Source organism: Salmo salar, chromosome 01, assembly GCF_965601325.2.
Source record: "Salmo salar chromosome 01, fSalSal1, whole genome shotgun sequence".
Taxonomy (NCBI): domain Eukaryota; kingdom Metazoa; phylum Chordata; class Actinopteri; order Salmoniformes; family Salmonidae; genus Salmo; species Salmo salar.
This window is the reverse complement of record NC_138291.1, coordinates 70,078,664-70,103,740: the sequence shown is the minus strand read 5'-3', so window position 1 is coordinate 70,103,740 and position 25,077 is coordinate 70,078,664. Positions and strand designations below refer to the sequence as shown.

Sequence of the window (25,077 nt, the reverse complement as noted above, 5' to 3'; positions counted from 1 at the left end):
ATTTCTTGTGAACCAATCAATAAGTGAACCCTTGAGACAATTATTGCACTAATAATATACTAAAAGGATTGTGGGGTCATTTTTGGCATTGAAAACATATGATCATGGTGTGCACCAAACATATAAAAGGCACTGCAGCAAAACGGCAAACAGACAAAGCACATCAATGGTCAATAGAATGGTTGTGTTGTTGTCTTGGTATGTTTCAAATTGTTTCTTTTTCACTGTTATGTCAAGCATTTTGTTGCCACGTATGCTTTATCATGTGTTATCTTGTATCTGTTCTATTTTATGACAGATCATTGACCTTAAACAATCACTTTTCATTACATCTTTGTTTAGATAGTAATTGACGTTTCATAAATGATATTATTCTTACTGCTTTGATTAATATTGTCCTTACTGACTCCAACTTTCTCTCTCTGGTTTCTCTGTTTTATTATTTCAATTATTTTCCGTTGAATTTATGTTAAATCTTTGGTTTGGTTATTCAAGAAACACCTGATCGGAGCTCGCCGAGAACACAGCCTACTGGCTACACTCACAAACCTGTCTTTTCAACGAGATCTTATCAGGCGTGGTCGGCTGTTCCTGTCTCCGTCCCTGGCCAAGCCAAGTCTGGATTCGGTTCCCACTCCAGTTCATCGTCCAACACGCCCACTGCCTCTCCACTGAAGTCCGTGTGGTCCATCACCTCAGCGTCCCCCATCAAGTCCAACATAGGCGGCTCACCGGCCCATTCCATCAAGTCAGTCAGCGACGTAGCTTCCCCCATCAGGTCGTACAGGACCATTTCATCCCCAATAAAGACTGTAGTTCAGCAGGCCCAGTACCCAGTTCAGGTTACCCCCAGTCTCCAGTCATCGCCAGTCAGAAGCGTTCCAGACCATGTTTCCATCAAGGGACTGGCAGCATTGTCTACTAGAACCTCTCCTATCACCACTGGTGGAGGGTGTCTGCTAGAAAGGTCATCAATCGCCATGACGCCACCTGCTTCCCCTAAATCCTCACTGAACATATACAGTTCAACTCTTCCATTCAAGGGTGTCATTGTGGGCACTGGCACCACAACATCGTCCTCTCCTATAAAAACTGTTCCTGGCCTCTCCTCTGTCCGGTCCAGTGCAGACCCCTCAAGCCCGTCAAGGAGTCTCTTTTCCTCCCTCTCATCACCAATTAAATCCAACACTCCTCCTAGTGCTGCAGCTCTGATCAATGGAACAGTATCCCCTACAAAGTACCGCTCCTCCTCCCCCACGTCCCTACTCTCCAGCAGCTTACAGGGGAGGATACAGGCAACCACCAATGCAGCAACAACAAGCGTAAATGCAGCCTTTGACGAGGTTGAAAAAACTTTCAATTCCTGCTCTGCCTCTGGATATGGCACTCTCAAGTCCATGTCCTCCTCAGCGTCATCCTCTTACCAGTCCATAAGATCCTCAGCCTCTAGTTCCCTATATGCCTCTTTAAGGTCCCCACTTAACCCACCAAACACAATGACTGTCCCAGTGTATTCAATTATAAATGTTTTGCCAGAACCCCAATTTAAAAAGCTCCCTGAGGTGTCAAAGTCAGCTGCTGCCCTCTTGTCCCCTCGAAAAACTATGCCTGCTGAGACAAACTCTCAAGCCCAGTCTTCCTTTGCCAGAACTCTGTCACCTGTCAAATCCCCCTTATTCATGTCCCCGGCTGCCCTAAAATCCACCACCTCATCCCCGCTGTCCTCCAGCCAAGAGATACTGAAGGACGTGGCAGAAATGAAAGAGGACTTGATACGAATGTCTAACATCTTGCAAACAGAACCAAGTTCAGCCTCCAAAGGCTTCCAGTCTGACTTCCCCAAAGAGGCTAGAATGGAGGACGAGGAGCCTTACAGAATTGTAGAGAAAGTGAAACAGGACCTGGTCAAAGTTAGTGAGATACTAACCAAGGATACGGTCAAGGATAACAACACAGCTTTTAAAACAAATACAACAGATGAGGCACAGTTCTCTAAACAAGTGCCAGTGGATCCTCAGCAAAGCAACTGGAGTTATCCACCAAGATATGAGACAGTGGTCCCTCAAATCAAAACTAAGACTATACCAGACAGAGATTTCAATCTATCGAAGGTAGTAGACTACTTGACAAATGACATTGGCAGTAGCTCTATCTCAAAAATTGCAGATGTAAAGCATAGATCTGATGAGGTTAGAAGAGAAGGAGAGGAGAAACAGAAACGTATGCTTAAACCTGAGCACAAGCTGAAAATGCCACCCGCAAACATGCGGTCCTCTGCCTCAGAAAAGGAGCTCTGTAAACTAGCAGATGTGCTATTTGGGCCTGACGCCATGTTAGAATCTCCAGATGACATCTCACATGACCAGGACAAGAGTCCCCTCTCAGACAGTGGCTTTGAGACAAGGAGTGAAAGGACACCATCTGCCCCACCGAGTGCAGAAGGCATGGGACCCAAGACGCTTTTCCAGGATATTCCACCAGTAATCACGGAGACAAGGACTGAGGTTGTTCATGTTATTAGGAGCTATGAGTCTCCTGAAGATAACAAGCAACCAATGATGGAGGATACAAGGGCTGTTAGATACATTGATGCTGAACCCAAAGGGCTGAATGCATCCAATGTGGACCAAACTAAATCATTTCAGATGAAAATCAGCCCGGACGATGACTCGATGGGCAAGGGCATGCGAGTTAAGGAAGAGACCCACATCACGACTACCACCCGAATGGTGTACCACAAACCCCAGAGTAAAGAGAATACATCAGAGAGAATTGAAGAATCAATGTCTGTGCATGATATCATGAAAGCTTTCCAGTCCGGCAGGGATCCCTCCAGAGAACTTGCTGGACTGTTTGAGCACAAGGCCGGCAATGATGACGCATCACAGAGAGTTCTTGAAGATATCAGCTCAAAGCCCAAAGTTGAAAGAATAATTGAGGTTCACATTGAAAAGGGCAACAAAACTGAACCAACTGAGGTCATCATCCGGGAGACAAAAAATCGCCCAGAGAAGGAGATGTACTTCTACCAAGGGAACAGTGGAATGTCACGACAGGGAGAGGAGGAGCCTGAAGAATCGCTCCCCTGTTACCTAGAGTCTTCCAGAGTAAACACGCCCATGACACAGGAAGATGACAGTCGTCTAAGCTCTGAACAGCTCATGGCAGACGACTCGTACAAAACCCTGAAGCTACTCAGCCAGCACTCTGTGGAATATAATGATGATGAATCATCAGAACTCAGAGGAGAGTCTTACAACTTCGCAGACAAAATGCTTCTCTCTGAGAAACCAGACTCGTCTCACTCAGACACTGAGGAGTATTTAAGGGACAGGTCTCGTTTTCAATCCCCAGAAAGGAGTCGTTATAGTCAGGGAAGGTCTAGTGGATCAAGGCAAGAATATATTTTGAAGTCATCAAACACAGACAAATCAGGTCAAATTGCCAATGTAGACGATAACTTTGACAAACTAACACTGTTGCAGTATTCCTCAGAACCTGGTAGCCCAAAGCACTCTGTTTGGATGCGTGTCACTGATGACAGACAGAGCAAGAATAGAGAAAAGCTGATATATGAAGACAGAGTAGACAGAACTGTTAAGGAAGCAGAGGAAAAGCTTAGCGAAGTCTCTCAGTTTTTTCGTGATAAGACAGAGAAACTGAACGATGAGCTTTCTTCCCCTGAGAAGAAGTCCCGAAGGTCCGACTTTAGGGAAACACGATCAGGGCCTAGCTCTACGCACAGCAGTCCTGAAAGATCAGCATACAGGAATGGGGGCAGTGGTGAAGAATGTAGAGACCGTTTCAAAGACAGGTTTGGCTCCAATGATAGAAAATGTGCTAGTTTACCAAGCAGCCCAGAGAGGAGAGTGCTGCTACAATATAAGGATGACAATAGAAAACCAGGGGATGGCATCTCACAGGGCAATGTGGGTGATGCCTCTAAACCTTTTCAAATGTCATCCTCCAAAGTCAGCGCTGTTAGGCTACATTTTGAACAAGAGGCTCAAAAGCAAGATACGGGTCCACAATGGGGACACACGTCAAATCCCCCAGTAAGAAAACTCCTGGAAAGTAAGCTGCCTGTGTATCAGGTTTTTGCAGGCTCAAATATCCCCAAATCACCAGACAGTCCAGGATGTACAAGGAAGGTTCTAGAAAGTGAGGTAAGAGGATCTGGTGGACCAAGCCCCAGTGCTAATAGGTATATTTACTCATCTCCTAAACACGGCACAAACGGAAATGAACAGGAAGAAAAAAAGTCCTTCAAAACTTGGGAATGTCATGGAAATGGAAACTATCAACCCCAAGTGTCAAAACTAGCCCACACTTTAGTTCAAGATGCGCATGGCAATGACCACAATTCACAAAGAGAACAGCAGGGTTTTAGAGATGGAATAGCCAGAAAAGAAGAGACAACCAAGAAAATAATTTACACAGAGCTTGTGGTCCGAGAAAACCCAAATAGTAGTGATGTACGTACCGGTAGTCTAAAAAAAAACTCGGAATCGCAAATTCCTGTTAGAATGCCATCTAGTTTCTCAGAAAATCATCAATCCACTTCATTAAAATTTGATACCTCTGTTAAACTGTGTGAAAGGCCAGGGTTACAAATACCTACTTTAGCTAGAAATAGGTTACACAGCGGCTCTGAATCCAGCAAATCTACAAAAGGCTCATCAGTAGAAAAATCATCTGATTCTTTTGATAGTAGTCAGTCAACTGTAGTGTGTAATGGTATAGATAGCGATCAAGTAGAGTACTTGGAAAACATAACCCCTGTAGTTGTTACTGAGAGTTTCAAAGACATCAAACCTTTGCCAGTTTATGTTAGCATCCAAGTGGGCAAGAAATACGAAAAAGAAACAGCTGAGCAGCTGGGAACATACAAAAAGATAGTGAGTCACGAGAGCCGAACAGTGCATGAGACACGGGGAGCGCTTTACACCATTAAACAAAAACAGCCCCCATCTCCTCAAGGCAGCCCAGAGGATGACACTCTTGAGCAAGTTACTTTCATGGACAGCTCTGGCAAAAGTCCTGTTACTCCTGAGACACCAAGTTCTGAGGAGATGAGCCTTGCCTCCAGAACACCAGATTCTGTGATTGGATACATGCCCGGCATGCCCATTCCAATAGCAGAGGAGTCTGAGGAAGACGAAGGAAAGACCTTCATCTACAAGGAGTCTCTGCCAAAGAAACCCAAGCCTGCCTCATCAGAACCCTCCAACCGAAATCAGGAAACACTGAAACGACCGAAAGAGAAAAGAGTCGCTTACATTGAGTTTCCCCCACCTCCGCCTTTAGAGGCAGAGCATTCTGACCCTGATAAGAGGGGGTCTTGTGCCTCCTCAGAGGCTGAGACAGAGATGATGGAGGTGAACCTCCAAGAGGAGCATGATAGGCACCTCCTTGCAGAGCCCATCATCAGGGTTCAACCTCCTTCTCCAGTTCCACCTGGAGCAGACGACAGCGACTCTAGCGATGATGAGTCTGTCTTCCATCCCATTCCCAACAAAAAGTACACCTTCAAGATGAAGGAGAAGGAGGAAGGAGAGAAGCGTCTAAAACCCCAAAAGCCTGAGAGGAACGGAAACAACAAGGAGTCAGGCACAAATGGCGTTGAAAAAGAAGAGGATGTAGACTTAGAGAAAAATGGCAATGACCAGTCAATCACAGACTGCTCCATAGCCACAACTGCTGAGTTCTCTCATGACACAGATGCCACTGAAATAGACTCTCTCGATGGCTATGACCTTCAAGATGAGGATGATGGATTGAGTGAACAGGACCCTAAAACATCAAGCCTGTCCAATGACGGCAAGACATGTGATCGTTCCTTTAGTCAATCAAAGCTTGAAGTCATAGAGGAGGAGAAAACACCAAGTGAGGATGGAGGGGATAATGGGAAAGCAAACTCAGACCAAAACACCGGAGATGAAAAAGACTACACTCTTGAGGGAAGACATCCAGATAGACAGGGCGATAGACAAGACTTTGCAGATAACTATTTTCGCTGTCAACTCGAAGAGGAATTAAACTCTACCTTCAAAACAGTCGCCACGAAAGGCTTAGACTTTGACCCTTGGTCAAGCAAAGGGGGAGAAGGAGAAGGAGTTTTTGATGCCAAAGCGAGAGAAGAAGATCCCAAGCCTTTCGGTTTGTCTGTGGAGGACAAATCACAAGCCACCACTCCAGACACTACCCCTGCTAGAACCCCGACTGACGAAAGCACACCGACTAGCGAGCCTAACCCTTTCCCCTTCCATGAGGGGAAGATGTTTGAGATGACGCGCAGTGGTGCAATTGACATGAGCAAGCGGGACTTTGTTGAAGAGAGGCTTCAATTTTTCCAGATTGGTGAGCATTCCTCTGATGGGAAATCAGGGGACAAGGGGAGAGGGGGCAAGAGTCCGGGGGTAGTTACCTCTCAGTCAAAAACAGGGGAGAGGGGTGAAGGGGTGAAGTTAGAGACTACCACAGACAGCAGCACATCAGCAAAGTGCAGCCCTGCACAGACTGGCACTGACACTGGCTGTACCGATGCGCCTTCTGGTGACACAGTAGCCGAGACCACATCCTCATTCACGATCACGGCCTCTAAAGTTGACCCCAAATTACGCACCCCCATTAAGATGGGAATAGCCATTACAGTGAAAAAAGACTCGGGGGATCACACAGATTATAAGGCAGAGATGTCAGAAAGTCAGCTGTCAGAGTACATTAGCTTGGAAAACCAGTCAGTGGGGAGTCAGTTTAGCAGATACAGAGACCCAAAGCTGTCAGAAAGAAGAGATTACCCTGCAGAGAACTGTAATAACAACAATAACCTTGAGTCCTCTAGCGTCCAGGCTAACTATATACAGTGTGGCAGTGTGGTGTTTAATTTGCAGTCGTCTTCTGAACCCACCCTTCAGAAAGCCAGTAGGATTGAAGCTTTGTTCTGTAGAGACTCTCTAGAGAGAGTAGAAGAAAACAGTGTTCAGGTTGAACAAAGACAAAGTGAAGCCATCAAGGAAGCTGAGGCGAAGCAGCAAAAATCTAGGCTGCCTGTCAAAGCGCCAGGGTGGTCTTTTCATACACAAGGCACAGCAATAGGGAAGCAAAAACCCAAACAGGTTGTCAAGGCTGAGGTGAGGAGAAGAGCAGAGCCTGTCATTGCCAAAGTAGAGCCCAGGTCTAGAATCCCAATCAAAGATATTAAAAAGAGCAGCACACCCAGCTCCCCAATATCAGTGCAGGTAACAACTCAGTCTAGCAGGGAAAGAGTAGCTATACAGTTTCCCTCCAGGTTGCCCATTAAAGACAGGTCTCAGGTTAGCTCGTCAAGTGAGACGAGTAGGGAGAACGCCAGCGAGGTTTGTAAACGCACCATCGAGTACTTTAAGGGCATTAGCGGGGAGACGCTAAAGCTGGCCAACCGCCTATCAGACGAAGAGAAAAAGACACAGGGAGAACAGTCCGAGGAAGACAGCACCTCCAGGAGCACCTCTCTGTCGGACCCCTCTCAGCCCTCCCGCTCGTCGAGGTCTGGTAGAGGCTCGAGAGCTGAGGCCGGGGCCTTGTCCGTAAGGGCAAAGGTCGACAGGGCCTCCGGCAGTGAGAGGAGCAGGAGGAGTAGGCGGACTGGTGGGAAGGAGGGCAGTCAGGTTGCGGGGCCTCGGGCGCCCCCCGTCGCGGAGATCAAGCCTAGTTTGTAAAACTTTCACACTTGTTAAAACCTTAGTTGCATGAAGTCGTTGTGATTGATTGCCTGTGGCGTGTTTATTCTCTTCAAACAGTAGCTGTCATTCTGTCATTGTCATCTATGTACTGTGTACTGTACTTGTCCTTGTCAGACTCTCCTCCTCCCCTCAACCCCTTAGTTGTCAGATACCTCAGCATGCCAGAGTAGTGACTGGTGCACTGGCACAGCCAGTCTCCTGTTGACAGCTACTGAGTCTGTCTATCTGTCTGTCTGTGCAGGGTGGCTACTGAAAACACCAGTTCTAGTTTATTCTATTTCATGGTCAAGTTGTGTCTCTGAGCTAATTAGCCTTAGCAAAAACAGAAAGGTTGTCCGCATGTGTACTGTGTAGTCCCATTTAAGAACTATGAATCCACCCTAGAGTTCCTACGAGTACATGACTCTTTTGACCCATTTTTACTTTATTTTGTTTGTATGGTTCTTATGATAGTTACTGCCTGCTTAGAGGATACATATTCACAAACATTCACAGAGCACCTGTGTCCAAATAACACACTGTAGTTTGTCATATAGTGTCTATTCTGCCTTTTCTTGCCATTCAGGAAACTAAATCTGAAGTGCTGTCAGCCTAAACAAGCCATTGAATAATAAAATGCACATTTACAGTAAACCTGTTGATTCAATATTTATATATCAAACACAGAGGAGAGGCTGCAAAACACAGTCTGTTTTTATATCATTTGGAAAATACCACACTTGGCCAGAAAAGGAAAGAGTCCTCTGTACTCCTATTTCAGTTAATAGAAAAGGTACTGAACAGTGTTGATTATTTAGATTATCTCTGCCCTTTAGGTCCTCAGAGTCCCTGTGAGCGAACAGACCTGCGGATGGCCATTGTGGCCGACCACCTGGGACTTAGCTGGACTGGTAAGGAAATAGTGCTCCCTGGTCTCAGTACCATCTGTCATCATGGCTCTCTATTCTTCTGCTTTCCCCTCTCAAGAAAACAACATAGATATTATTGTGAGGAAACAGTGCCCTCTACAGAGTGATGCTCTTCTTACACTGCAGCTCTACATACTCATGCATGTACAGAAATGGATGCCTTGAACTGATGCAGTGTTAATTTTGTCAACAAAAATAGTGACCTAAAATATTTGTAAAACACTTTTTTCTGTGGTATTTGATGAGACTATAATAGACTAAATAGACCCACAAAAAACTATAACTAAATGATGGTCTGAGAGTCTTTAGGTGCCTTTTGGCAAACTTCAAGCTGACTGTCATGTGCCTTTTACTGAGGAGTGGCTTCCGTCTGGCCACTCTACCATAAAGGCCTGATTGGTGGAGTGCTGCAGAGATGGTTGTCCTTCTGGAAGATTCTCCCATCTTCACAGAGGAACTTTAAAGCTCTGTCAGAGTGACCATTGGTTTCTTGGTCACCTCCCTGACCAAGGCCCTTCTCTCCCGATTGCTCAGTTTGGCCGGGTAGTCAGCTCTAGGACGAGTCTTGGTGGTTCCAAACTTCTTCCATTTAACAATGATGGTGGCCACTGTGTTCTTGGGGACTTTCAATGCTGCAGAAATGTTACCCTTCCCCAGATCTGTGCCTTGACACAATCCTGTCTCAGCGCTCCACGGACAATTCCTTCGACTTCATGGCTTGGTTTTTGCTCTGACATGCACTGTCAACTGTGGGACCTTATATAGACAGGTGTGTACCTTTCCAAATCATGTCCAATCAATTGAATTTACCACAGGTGGACTCCAATCAAGTTGTAGATACATCTCTAGGATGATCAATGGAAACAGGATGCACCTGTGCTCAATTTTGAGTCTCATAGCAAAGGGTCTGAATACTTATGTAAATAAGTATTTCTGTTTATAATGTTTTTGCTTTGTCATTATGGGGTATTGTGTTTAGATTTCTGTGGATTAAAAAAAAATGTCATCCATTTTAGTATAAAGCTGTATGGTAAGAAAATGTGGAAAAAGTCAAGGGGTCTGAATACTTTCCGAAGGCACTGTATATATATCCATTGATTCTTGAAGAATATAACTTATAAATGCCTCATGAGCTTAGTTCAACTGTCACACAACATGAAAATATAAGCTTTTTTTTCTCCAATGTTTGTAAACATTGTAAATGTAGCCTAATAACATGGTTAAAACAATATTTTTGATATCATGGATGGTCAGTCCTTGCATGCATAGCTCTGTCTATTAATCTGAGGGTGGTTACATTTCTCCAGGCCCATCCCTCAGCTTTTTACCAAAACACAGGCGGGGCGACCGTTTTGTTATTGTTTCATTTGTGGATTTGCCTTTTAAACAATTGCATATTATCAAGATATCAAAGTGTCACCAACCAAAAGGTAAACAATAGGCCTATTGCAAATGCAGCATATGGCATTCATTTTTCACATGTAAATAGCACTTTTCAGTAGTGCTCAAAGCATGCCATTCCATGAGCGCAGCATTTATTTTTCAACTCAAATCAATGAGCCCAATCAGTCCTCCATGACAACAAAATCATAAACAGAGTAGGGCTGGCTAAAAAGTCCTTAGTTTTGGGGTTATTTGGCTAATCTCTACTTCCATATTTCAAAGTCCTATTCTTGAAGATCAAAGGGTATAACATTTATTGGAATGACTGGAATTCTGATAGACTTTGGTTTTTAATGTAAAGATATAATTTAATCGTATTATTATATGTAGTAGAAAGCGATGGGTTAGAAGAAGCCTACATATCCAACCCATAAAGTACAATTTAACATCCATATATGGCAGCTATGTCAATTTTAACACTGTTTAATCCTACAATAGATGGGGTTCAATTGGTAACATACATTTGTGTCTTCTTCTAATGCCTTTTAAGGGGAAAATAATCTAAAAGTAACTGAATATAATCAGATTACGTTACTGAGTTTGGGTAATCCAAAAGTTACCCAAACTTTGGACAGGTAACTAGTAACTGTAACAGATTACATTTAGAAAGTAAGCTACCCAACCCTGCGTTTGGTATGGTTACATAAGACAGATGGTTACTTTTGGGTGGTTGGTCAGGGTGGGTGGGCGTATAACGCAAACGTCTAGTAACCCAGAGGTTGTGAGTTTGAATCTCATCAGGGACAATTTTAGCTAATTAGCAACTTTTCTATGACTTACAACTTTTTATCTACTTTGCAACTACTTAGCATGTTAGCAAACCCTTCCACTAACCCTTTAACCAAACTCCTAAACTTAACCTTAACCATAACCCCTAGCCTAGCTAACATTAGCCACCTAGCTAGACTTTGTAAAATACCATACGTTTAGCAAATTCGTAACATGGTACGTTTTGCAAATTAGTAAAATATTGCACGTCTTGTAAATTCGTAACATATAATACAAATTGTAATTTGTAACATGTCATGAACTTGGTGATGTACATCCACAAATTAATACATCCCATACGAAATGTAACATATCGTACTAAATGGAGTGTTCCGGATTTACGTACAGAATAATACGAGATGCTCTGAGACCAGTTTGGCCTTCTAGTTAGCTACCCTTTGCCTCGTTAAGAAACACAAGCTGCTTTCCCGAAATTAAAAACAATAGCAGCATTGAGTTGTTTATAAAAAGTAGGCTGTCTTTGAATTTGTAGTCTCGCTCAATCCTCCCAATGGGGTGGCAGGTAGCCTAGTGGTTTGAGCGTTGGGCCAGTAACCGAAAGAATCCCCGAACTGACAAGGTAACAATCTGTCGTTCTGCCCCTGAACAAGGCAGTTAACCCACTGGTCCCTGGTAGGCTGTCATTGTAAATAAGAATTTGTTCTTAACTGACTTGCCTAGTTAAATAAAGGTTACATTTTTAAAAATCCCACTGTCCCCACTGCATTTCATAGCCAGGATCTGTAGCCAAGTTTCCCTCTTTTCCTTAGTGAAAACGGCTTGATTCAAGCCATTACCTCTCAAAAGATAAGGCCCATAATACTGGCGCTAAATTCCTTTCTTTCTATTGTGCATTGGCGGGCAGCATTTTACATTCATAAAGCATATCGCAGGCTGTTCTAAAACTAGGTTACTTGCAGATCGGACCGTTTAACATTTGTTTAGGCTACACCTTGTTCAGTCATGTTACCTCATTAAAAATCTGCCGCGTGTTCAGCAGGACACAACATTTTCAAAAGTTCAGATAGAAATATTCTATGTAGAACAAACATGCCTCTGACATGTTGAAAAAGGAATAATGTCGGCTCTATTCATGGAATTTCTAACTGCAACGTTCGAGAACATTTTGCAACTTAACGTGGCCCTGGTAACATTACCAGTAGCCTATATGCAAAGTAACATTTGGTAAATCTCATCAGGGACAAGGGAAAGGAAAAGGGACATCAAACTATTTATTGACAAAATTCCTCTTGCCACTACGCTACATCTGACTGGGTGAATAACTTCATTTTGAGTTAATGTGGACCTAGTGACTCAGACTTGAGCACTTGGACCAGGAATCGAGCACTGGGACTTGGGACTTGATTCAGACTCGGCTACATCACTGTGCGAAACCATCATTAGCTCCCATTCAAAGTCAGTTGCCCTCGTTCGACTTTTGGACATCAATGTGGCTGCGACGTCTGTGGAACGTTGATAACAATGGCAATGATGCAACCGAGTAACAGAGGTGCAACCCATACAGTGGCTTGCGAAGGTATTCACCCCCTTGGCATTTTTCCTATTTTGTTGCCTTACAACCTGGAATTAAGAGATTTTTGGGGGGGTTGTATCATTTGATTTACGCAACATGCCTACCACTTTGAAGATAAAATATTTTTATTGTGAAACAAACAATAAATAAGACAATAAAAACTGAAAACTTGAGCGTGCATAACTATTCACCCCCCCAAAGTCAATACTTTGTAGAGCCACCTTTTGCAGCAATTACAGCTGCAAGTCTTTTGGGGTATGTCTCTATAAGCTTGGCACATCTAGCTACTGGGATTTTTGCCCATTCTTCAAGGCAAAACTGCTCCAGCTCCTTCAAGTTGGATGGGTTCCGCTGGTGTACAGCAATCTTTAAGTCATATCACAGATTCTCAAGTGGATTGATGTCTGGGCTTTGACTAAGCCATTCCAAGACATTTACATTTTTCCACTTAAACCACTCGAGTGTTGCTTTAGCAGTATGCTTAGGGTCATTGTCCTGCTGGAAGGTGAACCTCCGTCCCAGTCTCAAATCTCTGGAAGACTGAAACAGGTTTCCCTCAAGAATTTCCCTATATTTAGCGCCATCCATCATTCCTTCAATTCTGACCAGTTTTCCAGTCCCTGCCGATGAAAAACATCCCCACAGCGTGATGCTGCCACCACCATGCTTCACTGTGGAGATGGTATTCTCGAGGTGATGAGAGGTGTTGGGTTTGCGCCAGACATAGCATTTTCCTTGATGACCAAAAAGCTACATTTTAGTCTCATCTGACCAGAGTACCTTCTTCCATATGTTTGGGGAGTCTCCCACATGCCCTTTGGTGAACACCAAACGTGTTTGCTTATTTTTTTCTTTAAGCAATGGCTTTTTTTTCTGGCCACTCTTCCGTAACGCCCAGCTCTGTGGCGTGTACGGCTTAATGTGGTCCCGTGGACAGATACTCCGATCTCCGCTGTGGAGCTTTGCAGCTCCTTCAGGGTTATCTTTGGTCTCTTTGTTGCTTCTCTGATTAATGCCCTCCTTGCCTGGTCCATGAGTTTTGGTGGGCGGCCCTCTCTTGGCAGGTTTGTTGTGGTGCAATATTCTTTCCATTTTTTAATAATGGATTTAATGGTGCTCCGTGGGATGTTCAAAGTTTGGGATATTTTTTATAACCCAACCCTGATCTGTACTTCTCCACAACTTTGTCCCTGACCTGTTTGGAGAGCTCCTTGGTCTTCATGGTGCCGTTTGCTTGGTGGTGCCCCTTGCTTAGTGGTGTTGCAGACTCTCGGGCCGTTCAGAACAGGTGTATATATACTGAGATCATATGACAGATCATGTGACACTTAGATTGCACACAGGTGGACTTTATTTAACTAGATATGTGACTTCTGAAGGTAATTGGTTGCACCAGATTTTATTTAGGGGCTTCGTAGCAAAGGGGGTGAATACATATGCACGCACCACTTTTCCGTTTTAATTTTATTTTTTTAAACAAGTAATTTTTTTCACTTCAACAATTTGTACAATTTTTTTGTATGTCCATTACATGAAATTCAAATAAAAATCCAATGAAATATCAGGTTGTAATGCTTCGCCAAAACTTTGCGGCACCATCTCTTTCTCTCCCTCTCTGCATTTGTATGTGTGTGTTTGTTTTGTATGTGATTTGCAATATCTATGTAGGCTGAATTAGGAATTTATATGGCCAGATCATTCTTATATGTTGTTATATGTGTTTGTCATATGTATACTCAAGTCTATGTTTGTGCACATGTCAGTGACTTATGTTTACTATAGGTTAATGATGCAATACAAATGTGATGTGACTAAAATTAAAGGGCATTTAGATTACTAAAATGGCCTACTTCTCCCAAAATATATTTTTTAATAATTAATATTTTTCTTAATTTCATAATTCATAAACATTATTTTTTTAAACGCAGAAGTCCTGTTTCTATGTCAAACTTTTTTTTTAATATCTATTTCAGTCTGTGATGTATATAAAGTGTAATATTGGGATGCAAACTCAAAATGTAATACATTCCAACTCTATATCAGACATGGTACAGGTGTCTTCTTTTTTTTAAGCCCATAACCATGTGTGTGAGGTGTATACTTTTGTTTCAAAGTAGATTTGTTTAAGACTACCAAGAAACACTCTGTGTTACCCTGATTTAGCCCACTGCAGTAAAAGTGTAATGATATTTGAGTCAAAATGACTAAGACTAGACTAAATCCTAAAACTGAACTGTTGTGATGTAATGTATTTTTGGATGCGTTTGCAGAGCTGGCTCGGGAAATGAACTTTTCTGTCGACGAGATCAACCACATCCGAGTGGAGAACCCCAACTCCTTGACAGCGCAGAGCTTCATGCTGCTAAAGAAATGGGTCAGCCGGGACGGTAAAAACGCAACGAGTGAGTGGCTCTCCTTCTCTCAAAAGTATTTCTACTCCCTATGGCTTTTTCTTCTATCACGTCTCACTCTATTAGACTTGTATGATTATGTACTACAGAGTACCTCGCTACTGTACTTTTCCAAGTCCATAAAAAAGGCCTCACTACCTCTCTCATCCCTCTTGCCTTCTGAACTCCCTGTCTCTCCCTCTCTTCGTGTCTGTGAATATTTCATACTGAATGACATTGAAAGGACTCATGTAGAAGCAGAATGGCTTCTATGTTTGTTAAGATTCCTAATGTAGCTGTCATTCAGCTTAATATGAAGTCACATATTATGTTCATGCTCCTACTAAGGACATAATGTTTAGTACAGGAAAATATAATTTGGCCCAGTCTTGTAGAAGAGAAGAATATGGCAACCCTTTTTTCACCTTCATACACTGCAGTGTGATTGTAAACTATTTACCTTGCAAGAGTTATGACAATGACAACATCTGGATTATGGAACGGTGCATATTGTTCAGACAACTGTCATATTGTACAACAAACAGTGTCTTGTCTTTGTTTGACTGACTTTCTATTGTCTGTTTTTCTTACAGCGGATGCCTTAACTGGAGTGCTGACCAAAGTCAATCGGATGGATATTGTGACTTTACTGGAGGGGCCGATATTTGACTATGGTAACATTTCAGGCACGAGAAGTTTTGCCGATGATAACGCTGTTTACCTGGATCAGGCTGATGGTAAAGTTTAGCTTCATCTAGCTGACCTCTTACCTCTCCTGCTACCTCTTTGGTTTTTGCCTTACAACTATAGCAAAAATAAGAACAAATTGCCTGGTTATACTATTGAATGCAATTTGCCTACGGAGACTACAGTACCCTATCTTAGATAGGCTGATGTCTGACCCTTCGTTTTCTGCTTTTATTTGTCACTTTCGGTCTAACCATTTTCTGACACTCAAATGAGTGTGAGGAAATGTTGGCATGCAGAGTCCCATGGGTACACTTTTAACTTAGTCAATTCAGGAAATGTATTTTAATTCACTTTCTGAAATAACTGGGTTACTATTAAATTGACAGCAACCAACCCTGATGATGAGAATAGCATGTTAAGCCCAACGATTTTCTAGAGAGGTCTTGATTGACATGACCTTTTATATTATTTAAGCCCTCTAAAAATCTAATTGCATTTGTGCTCCAAGGGTTTTGTAAGATTAATTGATGACAAACACTAAAACTATCCATAATGCTAACCAGTTGCATGCTGTAACACAATGCTTTTACCTGATCACCTTGTACCTTCAACAGGACACTACTGTATAAACCCCTTTGTTCCCTAATGCATGGAGTAGCCATAGACTCAACAGACAGTCTGTTGTACTTTGTTCATCTATAGCTCTAGATCTGTCTAGTTCTCTTGTCTACCTCCAGTTCCTCTGAGCCCTCCCCGGATAGAATGACAGAGCTTCGTCCTCTGTGAAACCAGACTACCTTCTTCCTCTTACGCGCTCGTCCATCTCCACAGCCCAATCTCCAGGGCAGCTTATAACAGCTCCTAACAGTTTATTATTATTATTGTGCTGTCACCTCTGCACTTCCCCATTCCCTTCCCTGCCACCTAATCAAAATCATCTCTCTGTCCTCTCATTCATTATTGTCTTGTCTTGCTAATACATTTTTGTATTTTGTTAGATTTTTTTGTGTGTCTTTGTTTCTCTTCTATTGTCGTGTGTCCTCAGCAGTAGCATGCTTTGTTGTTCATGAGAGTGCCTCCATCTCTGTAACTCCAGTGCCTCCCTCAATTAAGAATCATTCCCTAAACCCTGATTCATTCTTGGTCTTGCAGACCTCCACACCTCTCTCCCTTACTATGCCCACACCACTGATCCCCAAGTTATGAATCCTCAGTCTCACTCATGGACCTCACACCTTTACCCCCATACCCACCACCCAATCCAGCTCCCTCTCCTCTTCCATGTCTCCTTCTCATCCCCCAGTCACCAAGTCTTCAACCCACTGGGAACCCCAGTCAACCCACACACCTGTCCTCTACTCCCATGCCCCAGCTCTCTCCCTCATCCCTTCCAAGTATCTCCCTTAATGCTCAGTTTTCGAGTCCTCAGGCTCAACCCACTGGGGACCCCAGTCAATCCACACCCCTCTCCTCTACTCCCATACCCCAGTTGACTCCTTCATCTCCTCCTCAGTCACCAAGTCTTAAACCCACAGGAGATGCAACAGTCCTCTCTTCTTCTCCCACCCCCAGCTGTCTTCCTATGCCAGTCCCACAGTCTTGAATCCTTGGAAACCCCATTTCCCACTTTGTCCCACCCTGTCTCCCCCATTTCCTTTGCTGTCCTCACCCTAATATCACCTGCAGGGTCTCACTGCCCTAGTCATGGCCCTTCCTCCCCTTTCATCCGTTCCCTGTCCCCCTGTTCTGTGTGTCAATATCCCTGTGTGTCCCCCGTACCTTCTCCTTCTGCACCTCCCTCTTGGGTTCGCATCGACCCCTATACCCTAGAAATCTTCATCTAAGCCTCCTATCCTCTTTCATCTTTTCTGTGTGAGCATGACTAAACACCCACTCAACTGTTAACTAATAAAACCCACTCATCACACATATGGACATTTCTAGCATTCCTTACTTATTTCTGTTTTGCTTTCTTATCCCATCTCAATGGCTGCATAGGAACCCATCCCTTTAAAGAACAAAACTATCTTGTCATAAAACTGTTAAAAGCTGTGACAGACATAAGTATTTATTGTTTTTGTCAGTGTAAATATAATTTGTTTTATACCATTTTTATGTTGGGTTTCTCTATAGTCAGTCTCTGTTCCATTGTCCATGTCACTCAGTCCATGTGGAGTGTGGTTTATGTGGGATTCCTTGTGTCATGTGCTTCCATGTGAGTATATCATCTCCCAACAGATTATCACTGCATCCTAGCGGAGCTGCAGTCCCCAGCCCAACTGCATTCTGACCCTTCCTTCACAGAGCTCTACTCTGAACCCCCTACCCTCACCATTGACCCCGAACCTACCCCTGTCCAGCTCAACCCAGACCGTCCTATCTTCATCGTCACCCAGACCGAGTCCTGGGCCGACCACATGGAGCCTAGTGTGGAGCCTGACTCCTCCACTAGGAGCCCTTCTAGACCCTATGAGCTGTCCCTGTCCATTCCCACCCTTGACTTAGATCCTACCGCTGCCACCAACACAGGAATGGCTGAAGGTGACCAGGTGCTGATAGTGGAAGAAGAGAAAAAGGAAGTGGACATAAGCCTCCAACAGATGTCATTCGCTTCCCCTGAACAGTGTGAAGTAGAAAAAGAGGTCAAAGAGCAAGTCTCCTTCTTATCATCATCTTTGTCCTCCGCATCATCACCTTGGCAAGCACAGCAGGAGGACAGCAGACAGGCAGGGGCTGAGGACGTCGTGAAGGGAGATGGTGAGGAAGTGGTAGAGGCAGGTGAGATGGCAGAAGAGGGGGATAAAGTGGTAGAAGAGGGGAAAAACAAAAGAGAAAATGTGGCTGAGGTGGAGGAAGAGGGGACTAAGGTGGTGAAAGAGGGGGATAATAAGATGGTGTTGGAGGGGGGTAAGGAGCCAGAGAATGGGGCTGAGGCGTTGGGGGAGCAGGGAGTGTCTGGTTCCACTGAGGAAAAGGATGGAGACGAAAATGAGATGACAGAAGACAAGTTAAAGTTGCTGTTGGAGGATATTCATTTGGAGGAAGGCTCAGAGGAAGGCGAGGAGATGACGGAGGCCAAGGTTCAGGAGATTCTCAGTCAGGTGCAGCAGGCAGAAAAAGACATGTGTTCACTTCCAGGTTGGCACAGTGAGACATTCAGCGTTAACGTGGAGCCGCCCACACCCGGCCGCAGTGTGAGCTCAGACCTGCTAGACCGCCAGGAAAATAGGTACACACAAAAAAAATATTTCATCACTGCTAAGGATTAAGGATAAATATACTTTCATGTAAATCTACAACTGGGATTCAATATCTTCGCCTCAGTCTTTTTGTCTTTTTCATAATCTGCCTTCATCACAAACTATTTAATCAGTAAATTTGATACCAACCCCATCCTATTCTCAATATTGATCTTTATCTTAGTCAATGTTCTCTGAATTGTAATCCTTAACCATTAATACGAGTTTCAATCTAAGTCTCAACCTTACTCTTTCTCCCAATCTCTCCCCACAGCCAGGAGAACTCCAGTGACTCCGTCACCTCTTCCTCTAGAGGGGAGCCAGGGAGGTCCAGGCACAATGGCGATCACACGGAGCTACCACCTCATGACGGGTCACTTCCTGTATCGCAGGACTCAGCCAACAGAAGAGCTGGACATGGGAAGGAAGAAGGCGTTCTTGTGTCTGAGAAGAAAGTCCAGGTAATTGCAATGACTATTCAAGATAATGTACTGTAAATGTTTTTGTATAATGTGTGTCTACTACAGCCTCATCGGGTACATCACTGTTGTTTCTTTTTCACAGTGACATGAACTGGATGTCCATTCTTTTAAATCAACTGGTTGACTGTAAATTTAACTTGACCCTTTTTTCCAGATGTGCCATTGTTTTATTGTTGTTGATGACAGAAGAACCTTGGGATTGTGTGACGCTAACAAATTCTCTCTCGCCTGCTTTTTTTGTGTTTTCTACATCCCCTTCTCACTGTCTGTAATGTTGCTTTAACTGTACTCTTCAGCAGCGTTTTAGTGAGTCTGGCTCTGATGAGGAACAAACCGTCACCACCAGGGTGTTTCGGCGCCGGGTCATTCTTAAGGTACCCTGCTGAGACTGGGTGAAGGTTTGGTTTAGGTTTGGCTATAGATGGTTAATCTAGCTTTGCCTCTGGTGTGCAGTGGACTGGTGTGGCTCGCTTAACTGACAACTATCAGTGGGAGAAAAAGGAAACTTCTGAAATGTGTGTTTGAAGTTTGTGTGTGTTTTGTGTGTGTGTGTGCGCGAGTGTGTAGTGTGTCCTGGCCTGGTAACCTGCTTTCATGTTTTCAATCAAGGAACATTTTGTGTCTCACTGTTGCCTCTGTGATGCCATTTAAAGGGACATGCCACATTCATTTTGTTATCGTTTCAATCAACAACTCTTGGGGAATTCTAAAATATTCTGTCTCTAGAGGTTTGCTTGCAGTTTGATTGTGCTGTTGCTGAAGAGTGTGTTAGTGGTTTGCTGTTACACTGGCTGAAGTGAATTTGGACCAGTTCTGATTGTAGTCCTAACCATGAGCACTTACAGGGAGAACAGGCAAAGAATATTCCGGGCGAATCAGTGACAGAAGAACAGTTTACCGATGAAGACGGTAACATCATCACTAGAAAAGTAACTATCTGCCTCTGGCCTCGTCCTAAAAATACACCTCTGAATTATCATACCCACCTTCTCAAAGCATCCTCGAAACTCTCCTCCCAAAACATCCTAAACCCTATCCACTTGTGTTTGTGTGTGTATCCCAGCCATACCCTCTACATCTTGACCATGATCATTATCTCCTCCCCTTTTCCCAGGTCATCAGAAAGGTCATCAGGCGGGTGTCCATGCCTGACGACCAGGGCAGGGACAGGGGGAGGTGGGACCAAGGAGACCTCTGGCCTTGCCCTTTCTCACTGGAGGAGGAGCTAGAGGTTGGCATGACGACAAAATAGGCCGCATAGAGGGTTGCCCCAAGGGGGTTCTGGGGTTCTGAGCCTGAACAGAAAACGGGTGGGGACCTTAACTCAGGATGTGGTCGTGGGATTCGATGTTCGAGTTCTGCCGCTAATGTTACCAGTGTGTGTGTATCTGTGTCTCTGTTTGAGTGTCTGCCTGTCTGTGTGTGTATGTGTGTCTGTGTCTCTGTTTGAGTGTCTGCCTGTCTGTGTGTGTATGTGTGTCTATGTCTGTTTTAATGCCTGCCTGGCTGTGTGTGTATGTGTGTGGGCTGTGTCTGTTTGAGTGTCTGCCTGTCTGTGTGTGTATGTGTGTCTGTGTCTGTTTGAGTGTCTGCCTGTCTCTGTGTGCGTGCATGAGAGCTCAATGACTAGGATGCTGAATATGTTCCAGCAATTTGTTTGTGGCCCACATTGAATTGGAAAACTGATTGTTCTGTAATGAACAATCTCGTTTGTTTGTAGTAATACAACTCCTCTGGGCTATTATTTTTTTCTCCAGGATTTTAAACACTCGCTATGCTTTTAGAATTTTGTGTGATTTCACTTCACGGTATCTTGCTATCTGCGTATGTGTGTGATGCTAACATTTGCCTCTGTGGTCTGGTTTACTGCTTTCAGGTTGATGGTTTCAGGTTGCTAATATTAAATCATCTCACATGTTGCTTATCTCTGGTCTAGCTGCACTCGGGTTGCGGTTTTCAGGTTGCTGTGTTGGGTTACTGCTTGCCAGGATGCGTCTCAGGATGTGGGGTTTTGGAATTGGCCTCTTCTCACTCGTATGTGTGTGTGTGTATTTGTGTGTTGCAGCAAGGAGATGGAGCTAAAAGCAGGAGGAAGGAGGAGAGGTTGGGAGAAAAAAAGCTTCACTCGTAGGGCTAGCTGGGCTCCACCAGGTACTTTACCAAATAGAGTGCTTTACCCCACCACTTCTCTAATAAACTCATTCATTTCTATCCCCTGTCACTGTTCAGTGGTGTGCTCAATATTTTCTGTTCCATTCCATATACATTTTTAAACTTGGTGCAGCTCTGCTCCATTTCACTATACTGTACTTGTTCTCTTCTGCACGGTTGTCCACTGTACTCTCCTGCCCTGATGATTCACGTATTTCATTCTACTCCAAACAGACCTTTATGTTTCAAACTGAAAGGCTGACTCTTGTCTGTTTTGATTCTGGTTACAACAGCTGTGTGGTTGGGTGACTAGTCACAAAGGGAAAATGGATAATGCACAAAACAAACCTCAGCATATATTGTCACACAGACACTCTCTGTCTAACACTCTCTTTATCCACTAAATCCCCCCAAAGGCCTCCTCATAGACAGTACTATCGTGTGGGAATTGCATCAAAGAGAGGTCGCTATCTGATTGGTTACTGTTAATCCCTGAAAGGTGTTGTTAGCTATATGCATCAGTGAAATATTCAGTTTAAGCTAACCTGAGTAATAAAGAGTAGTGGCACTCTCGTGATCTCTGGCTCAGCTGGTGGTTTCCATGACAACCAGGGTGACCATGACAACCCGTGGCCCAACAGACTTGTTGATGCTCTCTAGTGTCATCGAGGGAATGATTGCTCCAGTAAATGTGTGGGTAGCTAGCAAAATGGAACATGAAATTCAGATGCTATGATGTAGTGGTAAGACATCTATCAGGTAATCAGAATGAGTAATAACTAAGGGACTCAAACGCAACAGCTGCCTAAAATAATTATTTTTCTTATTTTTCAGGTGTGCAGGAATTATTCTCATCGGTTTCCACGGCAGAAAGTTACAAACGACTAGAAAACGAAAGGAAAATAGGAAATTTCAGCCAATACTTCCAACGCGTGGTTTTCAAGCGTGAAGAACTTGACCGTCTGATTTTAGCATGAGCATGAAAAACTCACTCCCTGTCAATTGAGGGATCTGGAAGGTTCTCACCATGGAATCGGAATTCTAATTGTACAGCTCTCACTTCCTGTGGTCTATGGACCAGAAGAATTATGCTTCCTGTTTGTGACTCGTAACGTGCCATTGGTGTCATGAGAGCTTTTGAGGAGCATTGTGGTGACACTGAAAAAGGACTCCATTACAGAAAAACTACAGGTGGTCGTGAGAAAAACCATTGGTGGTGTGAGAGCTTTTGAGGATCATTGTGGTGAGACCGAAAAAGGACTCAATTACAGAACAACCACAGGTGCAACTGAACATACACTTCCCTGTGACCAAAGATGGCACAAAAGCTCAATTCTAGTAATAGGAGAAAGAAACTCAACAAAATTACACAAAAACAAGAGGATCACTTCTGATCCACCTCCAACACTCGCCTTATATTTTTTTCTTGGACCCATAAATGTCAGGTTGTAAATTTCTGGGGTTTTTGTTTTCCTTTTTAAACCTGAAAATAACAAGACTTTTTTCTGTATAGAAATTACAATCTGTACAATTCTAAAATGATGAGTTACAAGATGATAATGCAGAGGAGAGAACTTTACAAGTGCTTTCAACATGATTATCAAAATGGTTCCACTTTTTTGGAAGATTTGAGTGAACTTCACACGTTGTTGTACAATTAATTATTATAGCAGGTATAACATTTGTATATGAAAAAAGATGGTTTGATTTTAACAGAGGAAATTTCCAGAAAATCTTCTGCGAATTTCAGTGATTCCCAAAATGGGGATGTATCTAATTCTGCAAAAGCAGTCTTTCAGAGTACTCTTATTTTCATGCATGCCTTTCACATTATTTTAAGTAAAATTTGTACAAGTTTGCAAACACTGTATTAAAATTAGAATTAAAACCCTTTATCTGTGTACAAATATAGCCCTAACATTTGTCACCAGTTTTATATTTGAAATGAGAAAAAAATAATAATACATAAAAGTGGGTTTTTTTTTGTCTCGGACGAGGAACAGTATGAAGAAAGTTTGTTCTATAGCTTCTTGAGGATTACCATCTGTCTATGTACAACTGAAGGGCGGCTTCTGCAGGGTTTATCATAAATGCTATGAGAAAGGAGTAATCTGAATGTATATGCTAGAAGACTGGCTCGCTGTAAAATTATAAATGTATTGTGTGTATAGGCTATAAGGTGTAGAGGTCGCTGTACGCTGTAAGACTGTTTGTAATTATCTTTAGCAGTGTGTCAATTGGTTTTATAAAGGCTGCTGTGGTTTTAAAGAAGAGGGTTTGGGGTTTTTGTGAAGTATTTCCTTAAGTTTAATCTACTCACATAAAGACACACAAGACATTCTTTGATTGTAACTCTTTATAGCATATGTATGACAAAAACACTGGATGGTCAAAACGATTATTTAAGCATAAAATAAATTGTGTTGAACTCTGAAATTGTGTGATCTTTTTAGGCTTGAGAATCTGTATGCAGTGTCTAACTAGCATTGTTTTGATAGCTCATTGGTGATTACTTTGCATTAGATCTTCTCTTTGTATTGGTTAGACTAGAGGCCCATGTAGTTCAAGTGTGGTGTTATTCTGGTGTGAAGGCTCAGACTTAGTGTGATGATGATGTTTATGCTGTGGACATGACAAACATGTAAAGGACTTCATTTCTTTTGACAAGTGAAGCAATTTAGGGTATTGTATCATATATCCTATCTTACATGTCAATCAGGGGGTAGAGGGTAATTTGATATGGTTGAACTATCAATTTTGTCAATTTTGTTTGATATGTGTTTTCAACTGAGCAAATTTTTCGATGTACAATTCTTACTAACAGAGTGAAGCCATTGAAATGTAACTATTCTAGCACTTTGGTTATTCAAAGTCTTCTTTTAGAGGCTATAGAAGCAATGATGCCACCACAATGTTTCAAGCGTCTTAAAAAAATGTAATTTAAAACAAAATAAATAAAAAAGCATTGGTTTTGAAATATTTTGTTTCTGTTTTATCTTTGTGTTATCATCAAATCAAATGTATTTATATAGCCCTTCTTACATCAGCTGATATCTCAAAGTGCTGTACAGAAACCCAGCCTAAAAACCCAAACAGCAAGCAATGCAGGTGTAGAAGCACGGTGGCTAGGAAAAACTCCCTAGAAAGGCCAAAACCTAGGAAGAAACCTAGAGAGGAACCAGGCAATGAGGGGTGGCCAGTCCTCTTCTGGCTGTGCCGGGTGGAGATTATAACAGAACATGGCCAAGATGTTCAAATGTTCATAAATGACCAGCATGGTCAAATAATAATAATCACAGTTGTCGAGGGTGTAACAAGTCAGCACCTCAAGAGTAAATGTCAGTTGGCTTTTCATAGCCGATCATTGAGAGTATCTCTACCGCTCCTGCTGTCTCTAGAGAGTTGAAAACAGCAGGTCTGGGACAGGTAGCACGTCCGGTGAACAGGTCAGGGTTCCATAGCCGCAGGCAGAACAGTTGAAACTGGAGCAGCAGCACGGCCAGGTGGACTGGGGACAGCAAGGAGTCATCATGTCAGGTAGTCCTGAGGCATGGTCCTAGGGCTCAGGTCCTCCGAGAGAGAGAAAGAGAGAATTAAAGAGAGCATACTTAAATTCACACAGGACACCGGATAAGACAGGAGAAATACTCCAGATATAACAGACTGACCTAGGCCCCCCGACACATAAACTACTGCAGCATAAATACGGGAGGCTGAGACAGGAGGGGTCAGGAGACACTGTGGCCCC

At 43.2% G+C, this 25,077-nt stretch overlaps 1 protein-coding gene across 42 annotated transcripts in view; it reads left to right on the top strand.

The window, feature by feature from the left end:
• Positions 1 to 24,308, top strand: part of LOC106607745 (ankyrin-3) — a 217,835-nt gene extending 193,527 nt beyond the window's left edge. For 20 of the 42 annotated variants that reach the window (XM_082976313.1, XM_082976345.1, XM_082976341.1 and 17 more), the window contains 11 exons: positions 496 to 7,692; positions 8,540 to 8,614; positions 14,648 to 14,779; positions 15,361 to 15,504; positions 17,696 to 18,686; positions 18,971 to 19,157; positions 19,475 to 19,552; positions 20,024 to 20,107; positions 20,293 to 20,409; positions 21,244 to 21,329; positions 22,164 to 24,308. In XM_082976313.1, the coding sequence (XP_082832439.1) occupies positions 496 to 7,692; positions 8,540 to 8,614; positions 14,648 to 14,779; positions 15,361 to 15,504; positions 17,696 to 18,686; positions 18,971 to 19,157; positions 19,475 to 19,552; positions 20,024 to 20,107; positions 20,293 to 20,409; positions 21,244 to 21,309 (9,071 nt within the window). In that variant the 3' untranslated portion in view covers positions 21,310 to 21,329; positions 22,164 to 24,308. Of the gene's footprint in view, positions 1 to 495; positions 7,693 to 8,539; positions 8,615 to 14,647; positions 14,780 to 15,360; positions 15,505 to 17,695; positions 18,687 to 18,970; positions 19,158 to 19,474; positions 19,553 to 20,023; positions 20,108 to 20,292; positions 20,410 to 21,243; positions 21,330 to 22,163 lie in introns of those variants that run through there. The other 22 variants (XM_082976386.1, XM_082976389.1, XM_082976368.1 and 19 more) reach the window with 14 other exon arrangements.
• The last annotated feature ends 769 nt before the right edge of the window (positions 24,309 to 25,077 follow it).